The sequence below is a fragment of the Halichoerus grypus genome, chromosome 8 (genome assembly GCF_964656455.1).
Source record: "Halichoerus grypus chromosome 8, mHalGry1.hap1.1, whole genome shotgun sequence".
Taxonomy (NCBI): domain Eukaryota; kingdom Metazoa; phylum Chordata; class Mammalia; order Carnivora; family Phocidae; genus Halichoerus; species Halichoerus grypus.
Window position 1 is genome coordinate 60402829 of NC_135719.1, and position 17499 is coordinate 60420327.

At 35.2% G+C, this 17499-nt stretch overlaps 1 protein-coding gene across 11 annotated transcripts in view; it reads left to right on the top strand.

Annotated features, from left to right (window-relative positions):
• ATOSA (atos homolog A) overlaps positions 1-17499 on the top strand; it is a 97347-nt gene that overhangs the window by 63862 nt on the left and 15986 nt on the right. For 10 of the 11 annotated variants that reach the window (XR_013450467.1, XM_078079329.1, XM_078079327.1 and 7 more), the window contains 7 exons: positions 2925-3109; positions 3994-4196; positions 4492-4617; positions 5396-7235; positions 9041-9160; positions 12293-12372; positions 13069-13177. Coding sequence is in view for 10 of the 11 variants with exons in the window: in XM_078079329.1 (XP_077935455.1) it covers positions 2925-3109; positions 3994-4196; positions 4492-4617; positions 5396-7235; positions 9041-9160; positions 12293-12372; positions 13069-13177 (2663 nt within the window). In the remaining variant the exon portion in view is untranslated. The remainder of the gene's footprint in view (positions 1-2924; positions 3110-3993; positions 4197-4491; positions 4618-5395; positions 7236-9040; positions 9161-12292; positions 12373-13068; positions 13178-17499) is intronic. The other variant, XM_036102504.2, reaches the window with a different exon arrangement.

The following is a 17499-nucleotide window of genomic DNA, read 5'->3' on the forward strand; positions in this document are numbered from 1 at the left end:
GGTTCTATTCGGAAACTACAGATCTTCCTTGACTTAAAATGGCGTTATGTCCTGATAAACCCATTGTAATTTGAAAATATCTTAAGTGAAAAAAGCATCTACCCTTCTAACCTAGCAAACATCAGAGCTTAGCCTAGCCTGCCTTGAATGTGCCCAGAACACTAACATTATCCTATGGCTGGGCAAAATCATCTAACACAAAGCCTATTTTATAATAAAGTGTTGACTATGTTCTATAATTTATTGGGTACTGTACTGAAAGTGAGAAATAGGGGACGCCTGGGTAGCTCAGTCGTTAAGCATCTGCCTTCGGCTCAGGTCATCATCCCAGGGTCCTGGGTTCGAGCCCCACATCAGGCTCCCTGCTCAGCAGGAAGCCTGCTTCTCCCTCTCCCATTCCCCCTGCTTGTGTTCCCTCTCTCGCTGTGTCTCTCTCTGTCAAATAAATAAATAAAATCTTTAAAAAAAAAAAAAAAGAAAGAAATAGAATGGTTGTATGAGTATAGAATGGTCATAAGTATATTGGTTGTTTACCCTCTCCATCATGTGGCTGACCGGGAGCTGTAACTCACTACAGCTGCCCAGCGTTATGAGAGTCTCCTACCATATTGCCAGCCTGGGAAAAGATCAAAATTCAAAGTAAGGCTTCTACTGAATACATATCACTTTCACACCATTGTCAAGTCAAAAAATCCTAAGTTGATCAGGGATTGTCTATAATTCTATATAATAAATGTTCCAAAATGTATTATTTTTTTTAGAAGATATTATTTATTTATTTGGCAGAGAGACACAGCCAGAGAGGGAACACAAGCAGGGAGAGTGGGAGAGGGAGAAGCAGGCTTCCCACGGAGCAGGGAGCCCAATGCGCAGCTCAATCCCAGGACCCTGGGATCATGACCTCAGCCGAAGGCAGCCGCTTAACGACTGAGCCACCCAGGCGCCCCCCAAAATGTATTATTAAATTATACATTGCATATATGTTATTTTTACAAACATATATTAAAGTATATCGTAATAATATTTTTAGCTGCAATGAAAGAATGCAGGTATGGGGTGGTTAATCTAGGTTAAGGACCTAGATTCTGGAGCCACACTGTGTAGATTCAAATTCCAGCTTTGCTGCTTACTAGCTGGGTGATCTTGGGCAAGTTACTTCTCTATGCTTCAGTTATCTGTAAAATGGTGGTAACAGTTCTCACCTTTTAGAGCTGTTCTGAGGATTAAATGAGTTAATGTGTAAAAAGTACTGAGAATTGGCAATGCCTGACAATGTTACTAAGTGTTGGCTGTTATTTTATGTGTTGCACATGGTCATTTTAGGGAAATTTTTCTGAATGGTCTTAAAATACCAACTCAATAAAGTTTGGCTTTTAAGTCTGCTTCTTTTCCTGATAAGCCTTCCTAAGGCTAAAAATAGGCATTCTTCATCATACGCTTCAAGACTATTCATGATCTGACTCCAGTTCTTTCTTTTCCATGCTTTCTCTATACAAATTCTCTACTCAAGTTATGTTTTTTCTCTCTTGGTTCTGCTCAATGCCTACCTTTTTTTTTTTTTTTTTTTTTTTAGTTTATTTCAGTATAGCGTTATGTCCTGATAAACCCATTGTTACATTACTTTCATGTGTACAACATAGAGATTCAGTTTCTCTATGCTACGCTCACCACAAGTGTAGCTACCATCTGTCACCGTACAATGCTATTACAGTATCACTGACTGTGTTCCCTGTGTTGAGCCTTTTATTCCTGTGACTTACTCCATTGTCTGGGACCTTGTATCTCCCACTCCCCTTCACCCATTTTGCCCAATCCCTAACCCCTTTCCCTCTGACAACCATCAATTTGTTCTCTGTATTTATAGGTCTGATTCTGCTTTTTTATTTCAGCGCCTACCTCTTTTGCAAAATTTTACCACTGTTACACATTTATCAAATGCTGTAGTGTTCTATTTGCTTTTAAAGTCATTTCTGAATCATAAACCCTTTGCGACCAGGAGCTATGTGCAGTAGAACTCTGTATCCCTGTCACCTAATACAGTGTAGTAAGTACTTAAAGTATGTGTTGTTTAATTGGATTGCACAACAAATTGAATTTTGTGTGTGTATATTTGCACACACGTTCAACCTGTGTAGTAGGTTAACACTTTTGAAATTTAACTGTGTTTCACAAACTTGGAGCACTTATGAGAAATTTAAAAATAATTACAAATAAGTGAAAACACCTGCAGATTAGATTTTTTTGGAACTGAGTAGTAACCAAAAAGTAACACACTTTATATGTAGCAATTTGGGCCTACATTGCCTACTGGATAATTACAGCATTTCTCCTTTGAAACTAATACTGCTGTATAGCATTGGCAGAGAAGGGCTCCATAGCTCTGACTGTCCACAGCACAGAATTAGGGTTGTGAGAACAAGGAACTAGATAAGAAAGGGGCAAGGGAAAGGGGAGAAACATGCATTTGAATTTGCATCTTCTCTCTAATATTTAATAATAATAAAGCATTTACCTAAAAATGTATGACACAAGACTTTTCAACCCTTTGGTTATTGGTGAAATTTTGTGTGTGAAAACTGTTGCACTTGACATCCAAAAATCTAAATATCCATAGAATTACAAATGTATACCTGAATCTTAGATGTTTTAATTGAAGTTTACGTAAAAATAATTTTATGCCATAATTTTAACCATCTTTGTCTTAACTGGAATTTGGAATTATCCATCCTCTCCTTACCCTGTATAACTTTGAATCAAGAGTTTACTGTATTTTAACTGCCTCATTTTTATTCCCCTTTCACTCTTTGTTAGTGAATATGCTTGAATGTGGATTGTGACATTAGGTATTTTAGATGTAAAAGGTAAGTTCTTATCAAGAATACATTAATTTGGAGACTCTTCTTTCTTTCTTTTTTTAATACCAGATACACTAGATGAGTATTTTGAATATGATGCAGAGGAGTTCTTGGTCTCTTTGGCCTTGTTAATAACAGAAGGTCGAACACCTGAATGTTCTGTAAAAGGTCGCACAGAAAGTTTCCATTGCCCTCCAGCACAGTCCTGTTACCCAGTAACTACCAAACATGAGTGCAGTGACAAGCTGGCTCAGGTGAGAATTGTGTGTTGAGTATTTTTTATTTATATTTATATAAACTAGTTGAAATTCTGTCATCATTTGTGTTAAATGATAATTACAGTGTTCACGTTTAAATATAAAATCGGTTAAAACTATAATGAAAACAATCCTAATCCTGGACCATAGCTAATAACCTTGACTCTAAATGCTCTTGAAAGCACAGTAAGTACCTTTGCAAATCAACATACAGGTTGACAGCCAATTTCATACCTGCCTTCTCTCATGCCAGATTTAAGATTATTATTACTATTGACTTTGTGTTTATTTAGCATTATCTTCATGATTATTTTCCTCGCATTAGTCAGTGTCCCTCTGATATTCCTTCCCTCCCCCCCCATGGGAGGATCCTTTTTGCTATCATATTAATGTTTAAAAATACTTAGTTTGGTAGGTAGTGTACAAGGATTTTCTCAACAGTTCCTTTCTTAGTTTAAATTTACACTTTTAAAATCTTGTCTTCTTTGAGCATTTAATGAAAATGAATTTTTAATACTTTGGTTTTCACTTGGAATGAATCTTTCTTTTGTAACGATGATATAATTAACAAACTAGGCTTGGCCACCTCAAGGCCTGTCAGATACTGTGTTATGGCAGTTATTTTTCCACAAAATAGAACAAAAGTAACCCCCAAGGAAATTTGCATCATACATGTTTAGTACTAATCCTTGCACTGTAGAACTCAGTAATGTTAATCCATTACTTAATGATGAAATCTAAATAGACCAGCCTATGCAAAGGTCTCCCATTGATGACTCATTTCTCATATAGAAGTCTGTTTTTCAATTATAATTTTAAAATTTAAATATAAAATTCCGTGGACTATTGAGACATTTTGCTTATATTCGTTTTCCCTTAAGTGTCGCCAAGCCAGAAGAACTAGGTCTGAGGTCTCGTTGTTGTGGAAGAATAGCCTTCCAATCATGGTGGAAGTGATGCTACTACCAGACTGCTGCTACAGTGATGATGGGCCCACCACAGAAGGAATTGATCTCCATGATCCTGCAATTAAGCAAGATGCATTATTATTAGAAAGATGGGTATTGGAGCCAGTTCCTCGACAGTGAGTTGTTGTACTGTTTGAAGTTGTTGATAAATCAGGTTTTCCATTGCTTTCTATAAATTATTTCAGTAATATGTCATGTCTTTGAATTCTTCTATTTACTTCTATTTACTATTTACTTTTATGCAGTAAAATTTAGACATTTAGTACTTACGTGATTTGAAGTGACTCTAGTAAATGCACTTCTATGCTCTTGAAAGCACACATCCTGAATGTTTATTTTAGCTTCTATCTTTCTACAATTCAGTCATTTCATACTTGCTGACATTTAAATGATACTTTTTACTTCCCTTAGGAGTGGAGATCGATTCATTGAAGAGAAGACTCTTCTATTGGCCGTCCGCTCATTTGTGTTTTTTTCTCAATTAAGTGCTTGGCTGAGTGTTTCTCATGGTGCTATTCCACGAAATATCCTTTACAGGTATGTCTAGGGCAAAATAAGAATAGTGCGCATTCAATTATATGGGTTAGCTACTGAATCATATTTTACCTTTTAAACAGTTAATTTCCTTCATTTCTAAATGTAAGTAGATAAAATTTACTGAAGTTTTTCTCAAAACAAGTTAGAGAAATTTAAATGGGAATCATTATGAACTTTGCTTTTTGGGTTAAATTTGGCATAGAATAGTTTTCAGAGCATTTTTTTTATCTTTCGAGACCCAACAATGGACTTAATGCTACCATTATAAATACAGTAGAAAAACTTTCTGGGCTGCTGAATTTCCATAATGGTAGACTTACTTAATTTTGTATCTTGAAAATTATAAATTTACAGGACGCTGAACAGCTATCTAATTGTCTCTGCAGGCAGGTGGCCATGAGATAGCTAGTATCTCATAATCACCTTGTACAACAGAATTAGCTGAATCCATTTATTTAGTAGTAAATACAAAGTCCATTTTTTTCTGTTTTGACAAATAACTCTAACTTATAATATTCTTGAGCTTTAATGCTTAAGTAGTCTAGTGTTCTTAAAGAGGTCATCCCTATTCTAAGCATAAACTATTGTGCTTCTTATATTGGTTTTATCAGAATGACATGCATGGTAAAGTAGCTGAAAGTAAAGCCTTTTTACTTCCCTTTAACAGTAATTAATGTAAACAAAGATAAGTATATGACGATTTGAAATTTTTCATAATATACAATAATGTTATAAGTTTTATAATCCGTTGAGTCCCTATTTTTCTGTATGATTCTAGAATCAGTGCTGCTGATGTAGACCTGCAGTGGAATTTTTCACAGACTCCAATTGAACATGTGTTTCCTGTTCCCAATGTTTCTCACAATGTGGCCTTGAAAGTCAGCGTTCAGTCCTTGCCCAGACAGTCTAATTACCCAGTGTTGACCTGTAGTATTCACACTAATATTGGCCTTTATGAGAAAAGAATTCAAGAACATGAACTTAAAGCCCATCAGCACCGCAATTCTAATGAAGCAGAACAATGTAGTACAAATAGTTCACAGCGTCTGTGTAGCAAACAGTCTTGGACCATGGCACCTGAAAGCGTACTGCATCCAAAAAATGGCACAACTCCAGAATACACTGCAGCTGTCAAAAATGTCAAACTGTATCCAGGCACTGGCAGTAAATCTGACTGTGGAACGTGTCAAGCCAATATTCTGGGTTTCAGCGGTAGAGGAGATAAAAAGTCACATGAAACACCAGTCAGAACTTTAAAATCATTTTCAATGATTGATTCCAATGTCTCTAGCCGCCAGAGTCCCTGGCAATCAGTTGGTGAGACTAATCCTTTAATAGGCTCTTTAATTCAGGAGCGACAAGAAGTTATTGCAAGAATTGCTCAGCATTTGATTCATTGTGATCCGAGCACTTCACATGTTTCTGGACATCCGTTTAATATGCAGCAGTCTAGTTCACTGAATTCAAAACTTTTCCGAGTTTCACAAGAAAATGAAAATGTGAGAAAATGTAAAGAAACATTCTCCATTTCTTATGGTAGTCCAGAGCTTACCTCCTCAGAAGACACCAATGAGGGAAAAATTCAAGTAAAACCAGAAACTCCTCAAAGTGCAACTGGCATTTCCGATGGTCTTTATTCTCGTCAGTCTGTTGGTGAGACTAATCCTTTGATAGGCTCTTTACTCCAGGAGCGGCAAGATGTTATCGCAAGGATTGCACAACACTTGGAGCATATTGATCCAACAGCATCACATATATCCCGGCAGTCATTCAACGTGCATGACTCCAATTCTGTTCCTTCTAAAGTGTTTAGGAGTTTGTATGAAGACAAAAATTTGTTGAAGAAAAACAAGGATGACACCTCCGTTTCCATTTCTAATAAAAAATTTTCCTTACTAGAAGACAGCAGTGAAGGGGAAAACTTAATACTCAGTAATTCATTGAGTTCTTTTAAATGCAATAGTAAAGTCAAGTCCTCTTTGAAACCTCAAATAAGAAATTTGTATCAGGACAATCCTAGTGAAATCATCCAAAATACATTTCAAGAGACACAGAACAAAGCTACTGGTTTTTTGACTCCCTCAAATATGCCTCACTGCAAAAAAAATAACTTAGATTTGACAGTTAGATTGGAAAATACACTTTCTGAGTGTCAATTTAAGGAGCAAGAAATTAGCAATGAAATCGATAAACAGTATTCAAATTCCAACAGTACCGACAAACAGATTTGCACAAATAAGTATAAGGAAAAAATAATAAAAAATGAAAATTGTAATCCAGTGTCTTTTAACAATCATCAATTTGAGAATTCCAAGAAAAATAACTCAAAAATAAAAACTGTGTTGGAAATGTCTGGATATTTGAACAAACATGAAAACAAGTGCTCAAATAAAGACTCAAAAAGGCCCAAGACATGTGAGCAAAATACTCAACTTAATAGTATAGAAAATTATCTCAACGATAATGAAGTTTTCAAATGCAAAAGGCCAGACCAATTGAAAAATGAACAGGATAAGAAAGAAGAGACAATTGATGAAAAATCGCAAAACTGTTCTCAGAGAAAGAATATCAAAAACTGTTTGTCTACATGTGAGCGACTGAAAAGTACAGAGGTGTTGGTAGGTAACATCTAATATTTCAAATATATTTCTCAAACAGTCATATGGTTTGAATTTTGTTTATAGGAACTCTAGTTATAAAGGCCCAAGGTGCCCATTAATTATAGTACACAATCTGTTACAATAAACCTCCAGTAAAAGTAGTATTAACATCCTTTCTAAATAACCCACTTAAGAGCAAATGTTAAATAAATTCTTCATGCCCCCCCCCATTTTTTTTAGTTATTTCAATACTATGGACAAGTGCTGGAGAGTAAATAGTCAGAAATGAAACTCATTCGCTTAGCATATTGTTTGTTAGCAGCTCTGACCTAATACAGTGTGCCCGTTGTGTTATGCTACCACTCAGCTAAGGATTTTAGGAATATCTATAGTGAAATTACTAGGCTTTGGTCAGAATACCTGGGTTCCAGTCCTGACTTCACAACTTGGTCCTTAAGTCACACTGAGTAAGTCATGTAACTTTTAAAACCCGCAGTCTCAGTCTCCTCAGAGAATGATCAATCTCTTGTGCCTATCCCACTTGTGACAGTCAAATAACAGCAATCAAATAACAGATTTTGAAATATTTTGTAAACCTTCCATGCACTATGTCAAGAAGATACTTTGATTATTTCCATTTTATTTGACTTTATACAAAACCATTTTTTAAGTTTAGAAAATTATTATTATACTTTAATTTCCCTTATTTCTCCAAGTATTATCACAAATTTAAATCTCAGTTATGGAAAACTACTTCTTAACTACCTTGATCCAAATCTGAATGACCTTAGTTCATCTTTATCACTAAAATTAGTTCTCTAACATATGGACTTAATCAAATGGTAGTTTCTAATTTCCTAAAATTATAATTGTCACAAAACAATTAGCTTTTCATGATCCTTTCTGGTACCTAATAGGGTGGCTTAATTTGGCTATAGTATTTTTCAAGGTACTAAGATTTATTTTTTCATGTTCTTGTTTTAAATATAATCATACAGCATTTACTAAGTGCCCAGGCCTTTTTCTGAATATTTTACACATGTTGACATACTTAATCTTTCCACTAAACTATGAAGTTGGGTGTTACTACTAACTCCAGTTTATAAATGAGGATCCTCAGCTTAGAGAGTTTAAGAATCTTGCCCAGGGTCACAAAGCTAGCAAATGGCAGAGCCAGGACCCAAATTAGTCTTTTCTGATTTTCATGTGTTACTATGAATTTCTGGTGTTCAGGTTTAAACTTGCCTAATTCTGAAGAATTAGCCTGTTTCCTGTATCACTTCAAAAACATGGTACTGTAACTGCATTATATATATATTTTTAATTCACATTTATTGTATTTCTGTATCATGTTCCACCAAATTATATGCTCGGAGAATGTCTGTTAATAGTAACATAGTTTTATATTTTAGAATATTCTATTTTTTCTACCTGTGAGTAGTTTTTTTGTTTTGTTTTCTTTTTTACAAATTAAAAATATCAAATGTTAGTTTACCGGATTTTAGACTCTGAGGATTTATAAATATGACCATATGTTGATTAGGCAATTATATTTGGACATAGTTTCTTTAGAATATTTGAGTTTATTCAGTATCCTAGAAAAAACTTAGACATTGTTTTCTGATAAAAGTAAGAATGGGTGTGTGTGTGTGTCTGTGTGTGTGTGTGTGTCTGTGTCTGTGTCTGTGTGTGTGTGTGTGTAGATATAGATCTATAGATCACCAACTTCACCACCAAGGATGTAATACCTCAGTACATATTAGGAATAAGAATAAAATCACAAATTACTTAAATATTACCATAAAATCTAATTATTTTCCTAGCAGAAGACTATACCACTGAAACATTCAAGTGTCTGGAGGAAACATAATTTTCATTCCTTAGATGGAACTTCAACCAGAGCCTTTCATCCTCGAACTGGATTGCCTCTTCTTTCAAGTCCTGTAAGGTTTTTTTCCTCTTATTTCATATTTAAAGTTGGAAACATCTAAAATGTTTACAAATCATTTTATCCAAATTGTAATTGAAAAGAATTTGAATACCTTTAACAGAAATTTCCAGTTAGGAAACATTTTATTTTTTATTTAATAGTTATGTGTTAATATGGGGAAAGGCTAAAAGCATGAATAAAAATATTAGGATTATAAAATTTCTCTGAAATTCTTTTGTCTAATATTTTAATTGTTACTAAATTTAAAGAAAATATTTAGTGTCAAGTGGGTTTGTATAAATTTGTATCTTAGCACCAAAGCTGGTTGACACCACCAGCTCGGTCATTTGGGAATCAAATTTGTGGTTGTCTTTAACCTGGAAGCCATGCCATATCTTATTTTGAGACATATAAATTTCCCCACTCTACATTTACAAATAGATTTATAGATCTGAGTGCAATGGTTAAGAGTGTTGCTTTGGAGTCACACTGACTTCACCCTAGCTGTGTGACATTTGTGACATTAGTTCAGTAATCTGAGCCTCAGTTTCTTCATCATTAAAAAGGAGGTGATACTGTCTCTTTTAGTGTTGTGAGGATGATTAGTATCATTCCTAACACATAGTAAGCAATCAGTAGTTAGTTGCTATACCTGCCATTTCAGTTAAACCTGAGGCAAGTGATCAATATCATAGCAGAATAAAAACATGTATGTTTTGCTACTGACATAAGATAATTTTTGTTGTTTTATCTGTGTTAAGCAAACTGAAAGGATACAATATCTGGCCTATGTTCAAAAAATAATTATTGAATAAGAAATCTAGAATTTAAATTTATAATTTGGACCATAAATGTTTATTTTAGAGAAGTTAAATTCCAAACAATTTAAAATAACCCCAAATATATGACCTACCTATGGGGTACTTTTAAGAGGCCCAAGTGAGGGGTGCCTGGGTGGCTCAGTCATTAAGCATCTGCCTTCGGGTCGGGTCATGATCCTGGGGTCCTGGGATCTAGCCCCGCATCGGGCTCCCTGCTCCGCGGGAAGCCTGCTTCTCCCTCTCCCACTCCCCCTGCTTGTGTTCCCTCTCTCTCTCTCTCTTTGTCAAATAAATAAATAAAATATTTTAAAAATAAGTAAATAAAAAATAAAAGACCCAAGTGATCAGAAAAAAAAATAGGTCAGCATCATACCAATATAAAAGGCACTGTAGACTTCTGTTTAGTATGGTGGACTGAGTTGATAAAGGCAGACCCTTCCTCCTCAAACACAGAAATCCTGATAGAATATAACCTTTAATACACAATAATACATAGTATAACTCTTAAATACATAATATAATGTAAGAGAAAGAAAGATAAATCTCCAAATTTGGGGCAAATTATGGCCCTCTAGGATATCTGAACCTAATATAATGCTAGGGTTTAATGCCTCTGGTGGGACAGGGACAGACAAGGGGTCGAGATGCAAGAACATGTGTACTTCAAAAATAAATAAATCAAAATTTTAAGTATGAAAAATATTTTAATTGCTGTGCACACACACACGTGTTCATAAAAATACAGATGGATTAACAGTGGACTAGAATCAGTTGAATAGCAATTGAGTGAATGGAGAGACAGATATTAAGAAAGCACTTCGAATGAAGTACAGAAAGGAAGAGAGATGGTAAAATGTGAAAGAGACACAGAGGATAAAATGAGATGTTCAGTGTAAGTCTAGTACAAATTCTGAAAAGTAGGACTAGATGGAACCAGGAAAATGCAGTATCAGAAGAAATAAAGAACTTTTCAGAATTAAAGACAGAGTTTAGATAGAAAACTTCACATTAAGTTCTGACTACAAAAAATAGCATGGTACACTTGTAAACTCTCAAAACTATTAAGACTATTTAGACTTTCAGTATCATATTTAATAGGTATGGGGCACCTGGGTGGCTCAGTCATTAGGCGTCTTCTTCGGCTCAGGTCATGATCCCGGGGTCCTGGGATCGAGCCCCCCCCCAGTTGGGCTCCCTGCTTGGCGGGAGGCCTGCTTCTCCCTCTCCCACTCCCCCTGTTTGTGTTCCCTCTCTCACTATCTCTCTCTCTGTCAAATAAACAAAATCTTTAAAAAATATATTTAATAGGTATAGATATTTAATATTCTAGAAACAAGTCTTTCTAATTTGCATGTTATATGTGATTTTACCTTTATTTTACACCTGGCTCTTTCATTTTTAGGATATTTTTATCTAGCTGGTTTGATTGGTGTCTTAAATATACTGTGGTATACAATGGTGATGGAACATGCAGAGCAGTATTTTTCAATCCTGTTCTCTGTGAAGCTCCAGGGTTCTTGGAATCGTACAGTGGGGTGGGGATGGACTAAGGGAGCAGCAGACCTGGCAGGACCCCAGGCTCCCATCACTATTTCTTTTTTGTTTCTTTTTATTTTAAAGCTATCAATCTTTTATTACCCCCACAAAATACTGAAGTACAGTTGACCCTTGAACAACACTGGTTTGAACTGCCTGGGTTCACTTACATGTGGGTTTCTTTTTTTTTTTTTTTTTTTTTACTGTAAATGTATTTTCTCTTCCTTGTGATTTTCTTAGTAACATGTTCTTTAGCTTTATTTTAAGAATATAATACAGTATATAACACATATAACATACAAAATATGTGTTAATCAGCTATTTATATTAATGGTAAGGCTTCCAGTCAATAGTAGGCAATTCGTAGTTAAGTTTTGGGGGAACCAAAACTTATATGTGAATTTTCAACTGCAGAGGGTTGGGGGGGCTCAGTGCCCCATAATCCCTGTGTTGTTCAAGGGTCAACTATATATAATAAAGTAAAAAGGTAAAAGTCTTTTTATATATTAGGATTCCATGTAAGATTTGGTTTTAGAAAACAAATACTGCTTCTTAAAAAGTCAAAACCTAGTAAAAGTGCTTTTATTAATTATCTGTTTTTTCCTACCAGTTAATAAAATGAGAACATAAGAACAGTATGTAATAAAGAGCATTATTGTAAGTAAGCTGTTTTGGGAGAAGTTTTATTATTTGCCGTATATGCTTAGCTTTCATTTGAAAAGTGTTCTATCAATTCAAGAAAAAATTACAGTGTTTTTAAATATCACAAATGATTATTTTGATCTTAGGTTCCTCAAAGAAAGACACAATCAGGTTGCTTTGATTTGGATTCTTCATTACTGCATCTGAAAAGCTTATCATCTAGAAGGTATTTATTTTAAAATTTGTGTATGTGAAATAATATTACACTAATTTCTAGTCTTGTGCAATAAATGTTTACTCTAAAAATTACAACTTTAACAGGAGTATTATTTTCTAGTTATTTTAAATATTTCACACACAGTTATTAATTATGAAGAAAGGAGAAAGACAATGAGTAGCTTGAGTAGCTACTATATATGGGTCATCATAATAAACACATTGGTTTTAAACACTTAAGTAAGTTTGAATATTTCTGGTCATTCATCTCCTCCTTCGCCTTACACTTCTTTGCAAAAAAGCCTTGGAAATGTGTTCCATGTTGACAAGTAATACTCTCATTATTTTCTTTAGTCACATAATTTTGCCTTTGTATTTGCATTTTTAACTGACGATTAAGACTGATAGAGAAGGCTGCATTATATATTTCTCGTAGATGCCACTGTGTGATATATTAGGTTCTATCTTGAAACTTTCTAGGATATTACTTTTATTTTTTTGTCAAATATTATAGCAAGGACCATAAAATCGAATCAGGATTTTAAACTAGATATTCCATATCTTAAAATTTGTTAGGATTAATTTTTTATCTTATAGTTTAAGTAAAATTAAAATTGATCAAATTCTCCTGATTTAACTTTGTACAAAAAGTAAATTAGAAAATATTGTGCTTAATGTGTTCATTTGCTGATTTTCTTTTTAATAGTCCTCGACCGTGTTTAAACATTGAAGATGATCCAGATATTCATGAAAAACCATTTCTGAGTTCTAGTGCTCCACCTATAACAAGTCTTAGTCTCTTAGGAAATTTTGAGGTAATGTTTTTAAAAATTATTTTAAGGGGTGCCTGGGTGGCTCAGTCGTTAAGCATCTGCCTTCAGCTCAGGTCATGATCCCAGGATCCTGGGATCGAGCCCAGCACCGGGCTCCCTGCTTGGGGGGAGGCCTGCTTAGGCCTGCTTCTTCCTCTCCCACTCCCCCTGCTTGTATTCTCTCTCTCGCTGTGTCTCTCTCTGTCAAATAAATAAAATCTTAAGAAAAAATTATTTTCAGAGCCGACATTTCTTAACCTAGATCTAGGGTGTTATTTATGTCATTTGTTTGTGAAAGGGAAATAAAGAAATGGATTGTATTTTTCAAATCCTTGAAATCATCTTCTTTCCTTTTCTTTTTTTTTCTTTTTTATTATTATGTTAATCACCATACATTACATCATTAGTTTTTGATGTAGTGTTCCATCTTTTTTCCTTTTCCTATTCCTTTTTGTAAGAAGTGAAGTTAGAGTTGTTGGTAGTGACATCCTAGAACTGGGTACTTTGTAGGGAAGATGGAGGAGTTAGATAAAGTGCAGTGAGGAGTCCATTAATCTAGCCAAAAAAGAGACTTAACCACACCTTACATGGTAGTACTGGCTCTGAGACCCAGGAAGGAGGAGGTGGGCTGATAGCAGCCCCTTCATGATCAAGGAGGTTGATTTTCAAAATCAAATGGTTCTTTGAACTCTATTTGCAACTTTGTTATAAATCTAAATCTATTATAAAATAAGATTATTTTTTAAAAATTGAATGGGTAAAGGTCTCCAATAATGTGCTATTTTATTTAATAAGAATATTTCTACTTGGGATCAAGTGTATTATGGGATTGGTTATCCTTAATTAGAAAACAACCTTGAACATTAAATCACTGTGCACCTGAAACTAATATAATACTGTACGCCAACTACACATCAATAAAAAAAGAAAAACAACCTTAAACATGAAACCTGTAAATGGGTTTTAAAAGTGATTTAATTGGTGAGTTTTTTTATGGGAAAATAATTTAAAATTTGTAGTTTTAATTTAAATAGCTTCATTGGAATTGTGGTGGTTTAATATGTTAACAGTATGCTGTCTTTAAAACTAAATTTTAATTTTTAGGCTATCTTTCAAAGTTTTAAAATGAAGACTTATGGTAAATTGATTTCTATGTCACTTTCAAGGTATCACTTCAGAGATGTTGAACTCTATTCTCTGTCATTATTTTAAAATTGGATAAGGCCACTGTGAGTGTCAGATGTTCTGCAACCTTTGTATTACAAGAAAATTTGTGAGGGGGAAAAAAGCATGTGATATGTGAAAATCTTAGGGAAGATGGTTAAATGATCAGTGCACTGGAATGTATTTGTGCAGATATGCATACACTTTCACTTGACTTCAGTTTGAAAAATACAGAGAAGTTCTTCTAGGTCCTTTTTAATTTATAGCTGTCCTGGGTATCAAGAGTTTATTCCTCTTTATTGCCATGATATGGATATAGCACAATTTGTTTATTCACTCACCTGATTCTAGACCTTTGGGTTGTTTCCAGTTTGGGGCTATTACAAATAAAGCTGCTATGAGGGGTGCCTGGGTGGCTCAGTTGGTTAAGCATCTGATTCTTTTTTTTTTTTTTTTTTTTAAAGATTTTATTTATGTATTTGACAGAGAGAGACACAGTGAGGGAAGAAACACAAGCAGGGGGAGCGGGAGAGGGAGAAGCAGGCTCTCCACCAAGCAGGGAGCCTGATGTGGGGCTCGATCCTAGGACCCTGGGATCATGACCTGAGCCGAAGGCAGACGCTTAATGACTGAACCACCCAGGCACCCCTAAGCATCTGATTCTTGATTTCAGCTCAGATCATGATCTCAGAGTCATGAGATTGAGCCCCGCGTGGATCCTGCTTAAGATTCTCTCTCGCCCTTTTCCTCTGCCCCTCTGCATCCTCCCCCCCACCCGCCCACTGGTGCACTCTCTCTCTAAAAAAAAAAAATAAAATAAAGATTAAAAAATAAAGCTGCTGTGGATATCATGACCTGAGCCGAAGGCAGACGCTTAACCGACTGAGCCACCCAGGCTCCCCGATTATGTCCAATTTATTATTTTATTTTATGGATCTTGATTTTGATGTTGTATCTGAAAAATCTTTTCCTAACCCAAGGCTTCTCAACCTTGGCACTATTGATATGTGAACCAGATAATTCTTTGTTATGGGATCTGTTTCATGCATTGTAGGATATTTAGCAAAATCTTTGGCCTCTAACCATTAGAGTCCCGTACCACTGTCTGTCCCTCCCTCCAGTTGTAGCAGTAAAAAATTTCTCTAAACATTGATACATGTCCCTGGTTGAGAACTACTTGCCTAATCCAAAGTCACGAAACTTTTTTTCTAGGCATTTTATTGTTTTAGCGCTTGCATTTAGTTCTGTGATCCATTTTGAGTTAATATTTATATATGGTATGAAGTTCATAGTCAAGTGTTTCATTTTTATGAACATGAACATCCTATTAGAGTTAGCTTATCTATTTCTACAAAACAGAATACTGAGATTTTGTTTGGATTGCATTGATATAGATCAATATGTGGAAAATTGATATCTTAAGAATATTAAATTTTTTTTTAAGATTTTATTTTTAAGTAACCTCTACACCCAAGTGGAGCTCAAACTTACAATGCTGAGGTTGAGTCACATGTTCTACCAACTAAGCCAGCCAGGTGCCCCAGAACATTAATCTTTTGATATCTGAATATAGTATATCTCTGCATTCATTTAGCTATTTTATTTTTTTCATCGATGTTTTGTAGTTTTCAGCATGCATATCTTAAACATATTTTTGTAGATTTATATCTAATCCATGTTTTCAGGTGACATTATAAATTATACTTAAAATGTTTATAATTTTCAGGGTTCCTGGGTGGTGTAGTCAGTTGATTGTCTAACTCTTGATTTCGGCTCGGGTGGTGGTCTCGAGGGTTGTGGGATTGAGACCCGTGTGGGGCTCCACACTCAGCACGTAGCCTGCTTAAGATTCTCTTCTCCCTCTGCCACCTCCCTCTCCCTGGTGCATGCTCTCTTTCCCACTCTCTTAAAAAAAAATTTTTTTTTTTAATGTTTTTAGGGGTGCCTGGGTGGCTCAGTCTTTAAGTGTCTGCCTTCGGCTCACGTCATGATCCCAGGGTCCTGGGATCGAGTACTGCTTCGGGCTCCCTGCTCCACGGGAAGCCTGCTTCTCCCTCTCCCACTCCCCTGCTTGTATTCCCGCTTTCACTGTCTCTCTCTCTCTCTCTCTCCCTGTCAAATAAATAAATAAGTAAAGTCTTTAAAAAAAAATTTGAAAAAAAGGTTTTTAGTTTTCAGTCCTTCATTGCTGTATATTAAAATACAAGTGACTGTGTGTGTGTGTGTGTGTGTGTGTGTGTGTGTGTGTGTGTAATTGCCTATGACCTTGCTCAGTTTCCTTATTTTTGATTTTGTTGTTGTTCTTTGGAGTTTTTTACATAGACACTCATATCTTCTACAAATTGGGTCAGTTTTATTTCTTACTTTATAATCCATACCTTTAGTTCCTTTTCTTGTTTTGTACTGAGGAGGGCCTAGCATGCATGCTAATATATTAAAGTCATAAAGAGCTGAATAAAGTCAGAAACTGATATAGGTCATTGGCCTTATCCATAAGAATTTTTTATGTGTTTTCCTATGAAAATGTTATCCATCTTTACATTTATTTTATTTAGGAAACATTTTTGAGTACCTACCATGTGTTATGCTGTATGCTAGGAATACAAAGCTAGACGATAAGGTTCCTGCCTTATAGATATTACAGTCAACTGAATATGTAAGTAATGTATAAACTCAAGTAATTATCATTGTAAAAGAAATTACCTCAGTCCTCCTATATCCATTCTGTGTTAAAGGAACTGAGGAAAGCTTTACTGAGGAACTGTCACTTGAGCTTAGTTACAAAAGATAAGTAGGAATTTGTCAAGTAAATTTGCATGAGGAGTGGGAAGGGATTCTAGACAGGGAACTACATTTCTGAAAGTAGTAAAAGAACATCATGATGTTGGAAAGCATCAGCTACACTTGGGGCATGAGACTCTGTGCAAGTGGGGAGAGATGAGTCAAGAAACTTAGGATGGGACTTATCTGCCATGTTAGGAAGATTTGACTTTATCTAATAGACAGCAGGAAACATAAAGTTTCTTGTCTGGTGGGTGATATAAGTTTTTTGTTTGTTTGTTTTTTTAAGAAAAACAACTCTGCCGGTAATATAGAGGATACACTAGAGCTGGAAGGACTTAATTAGAAGATGTACTTGTTCAGAGGAGAGGTTTGAGGGT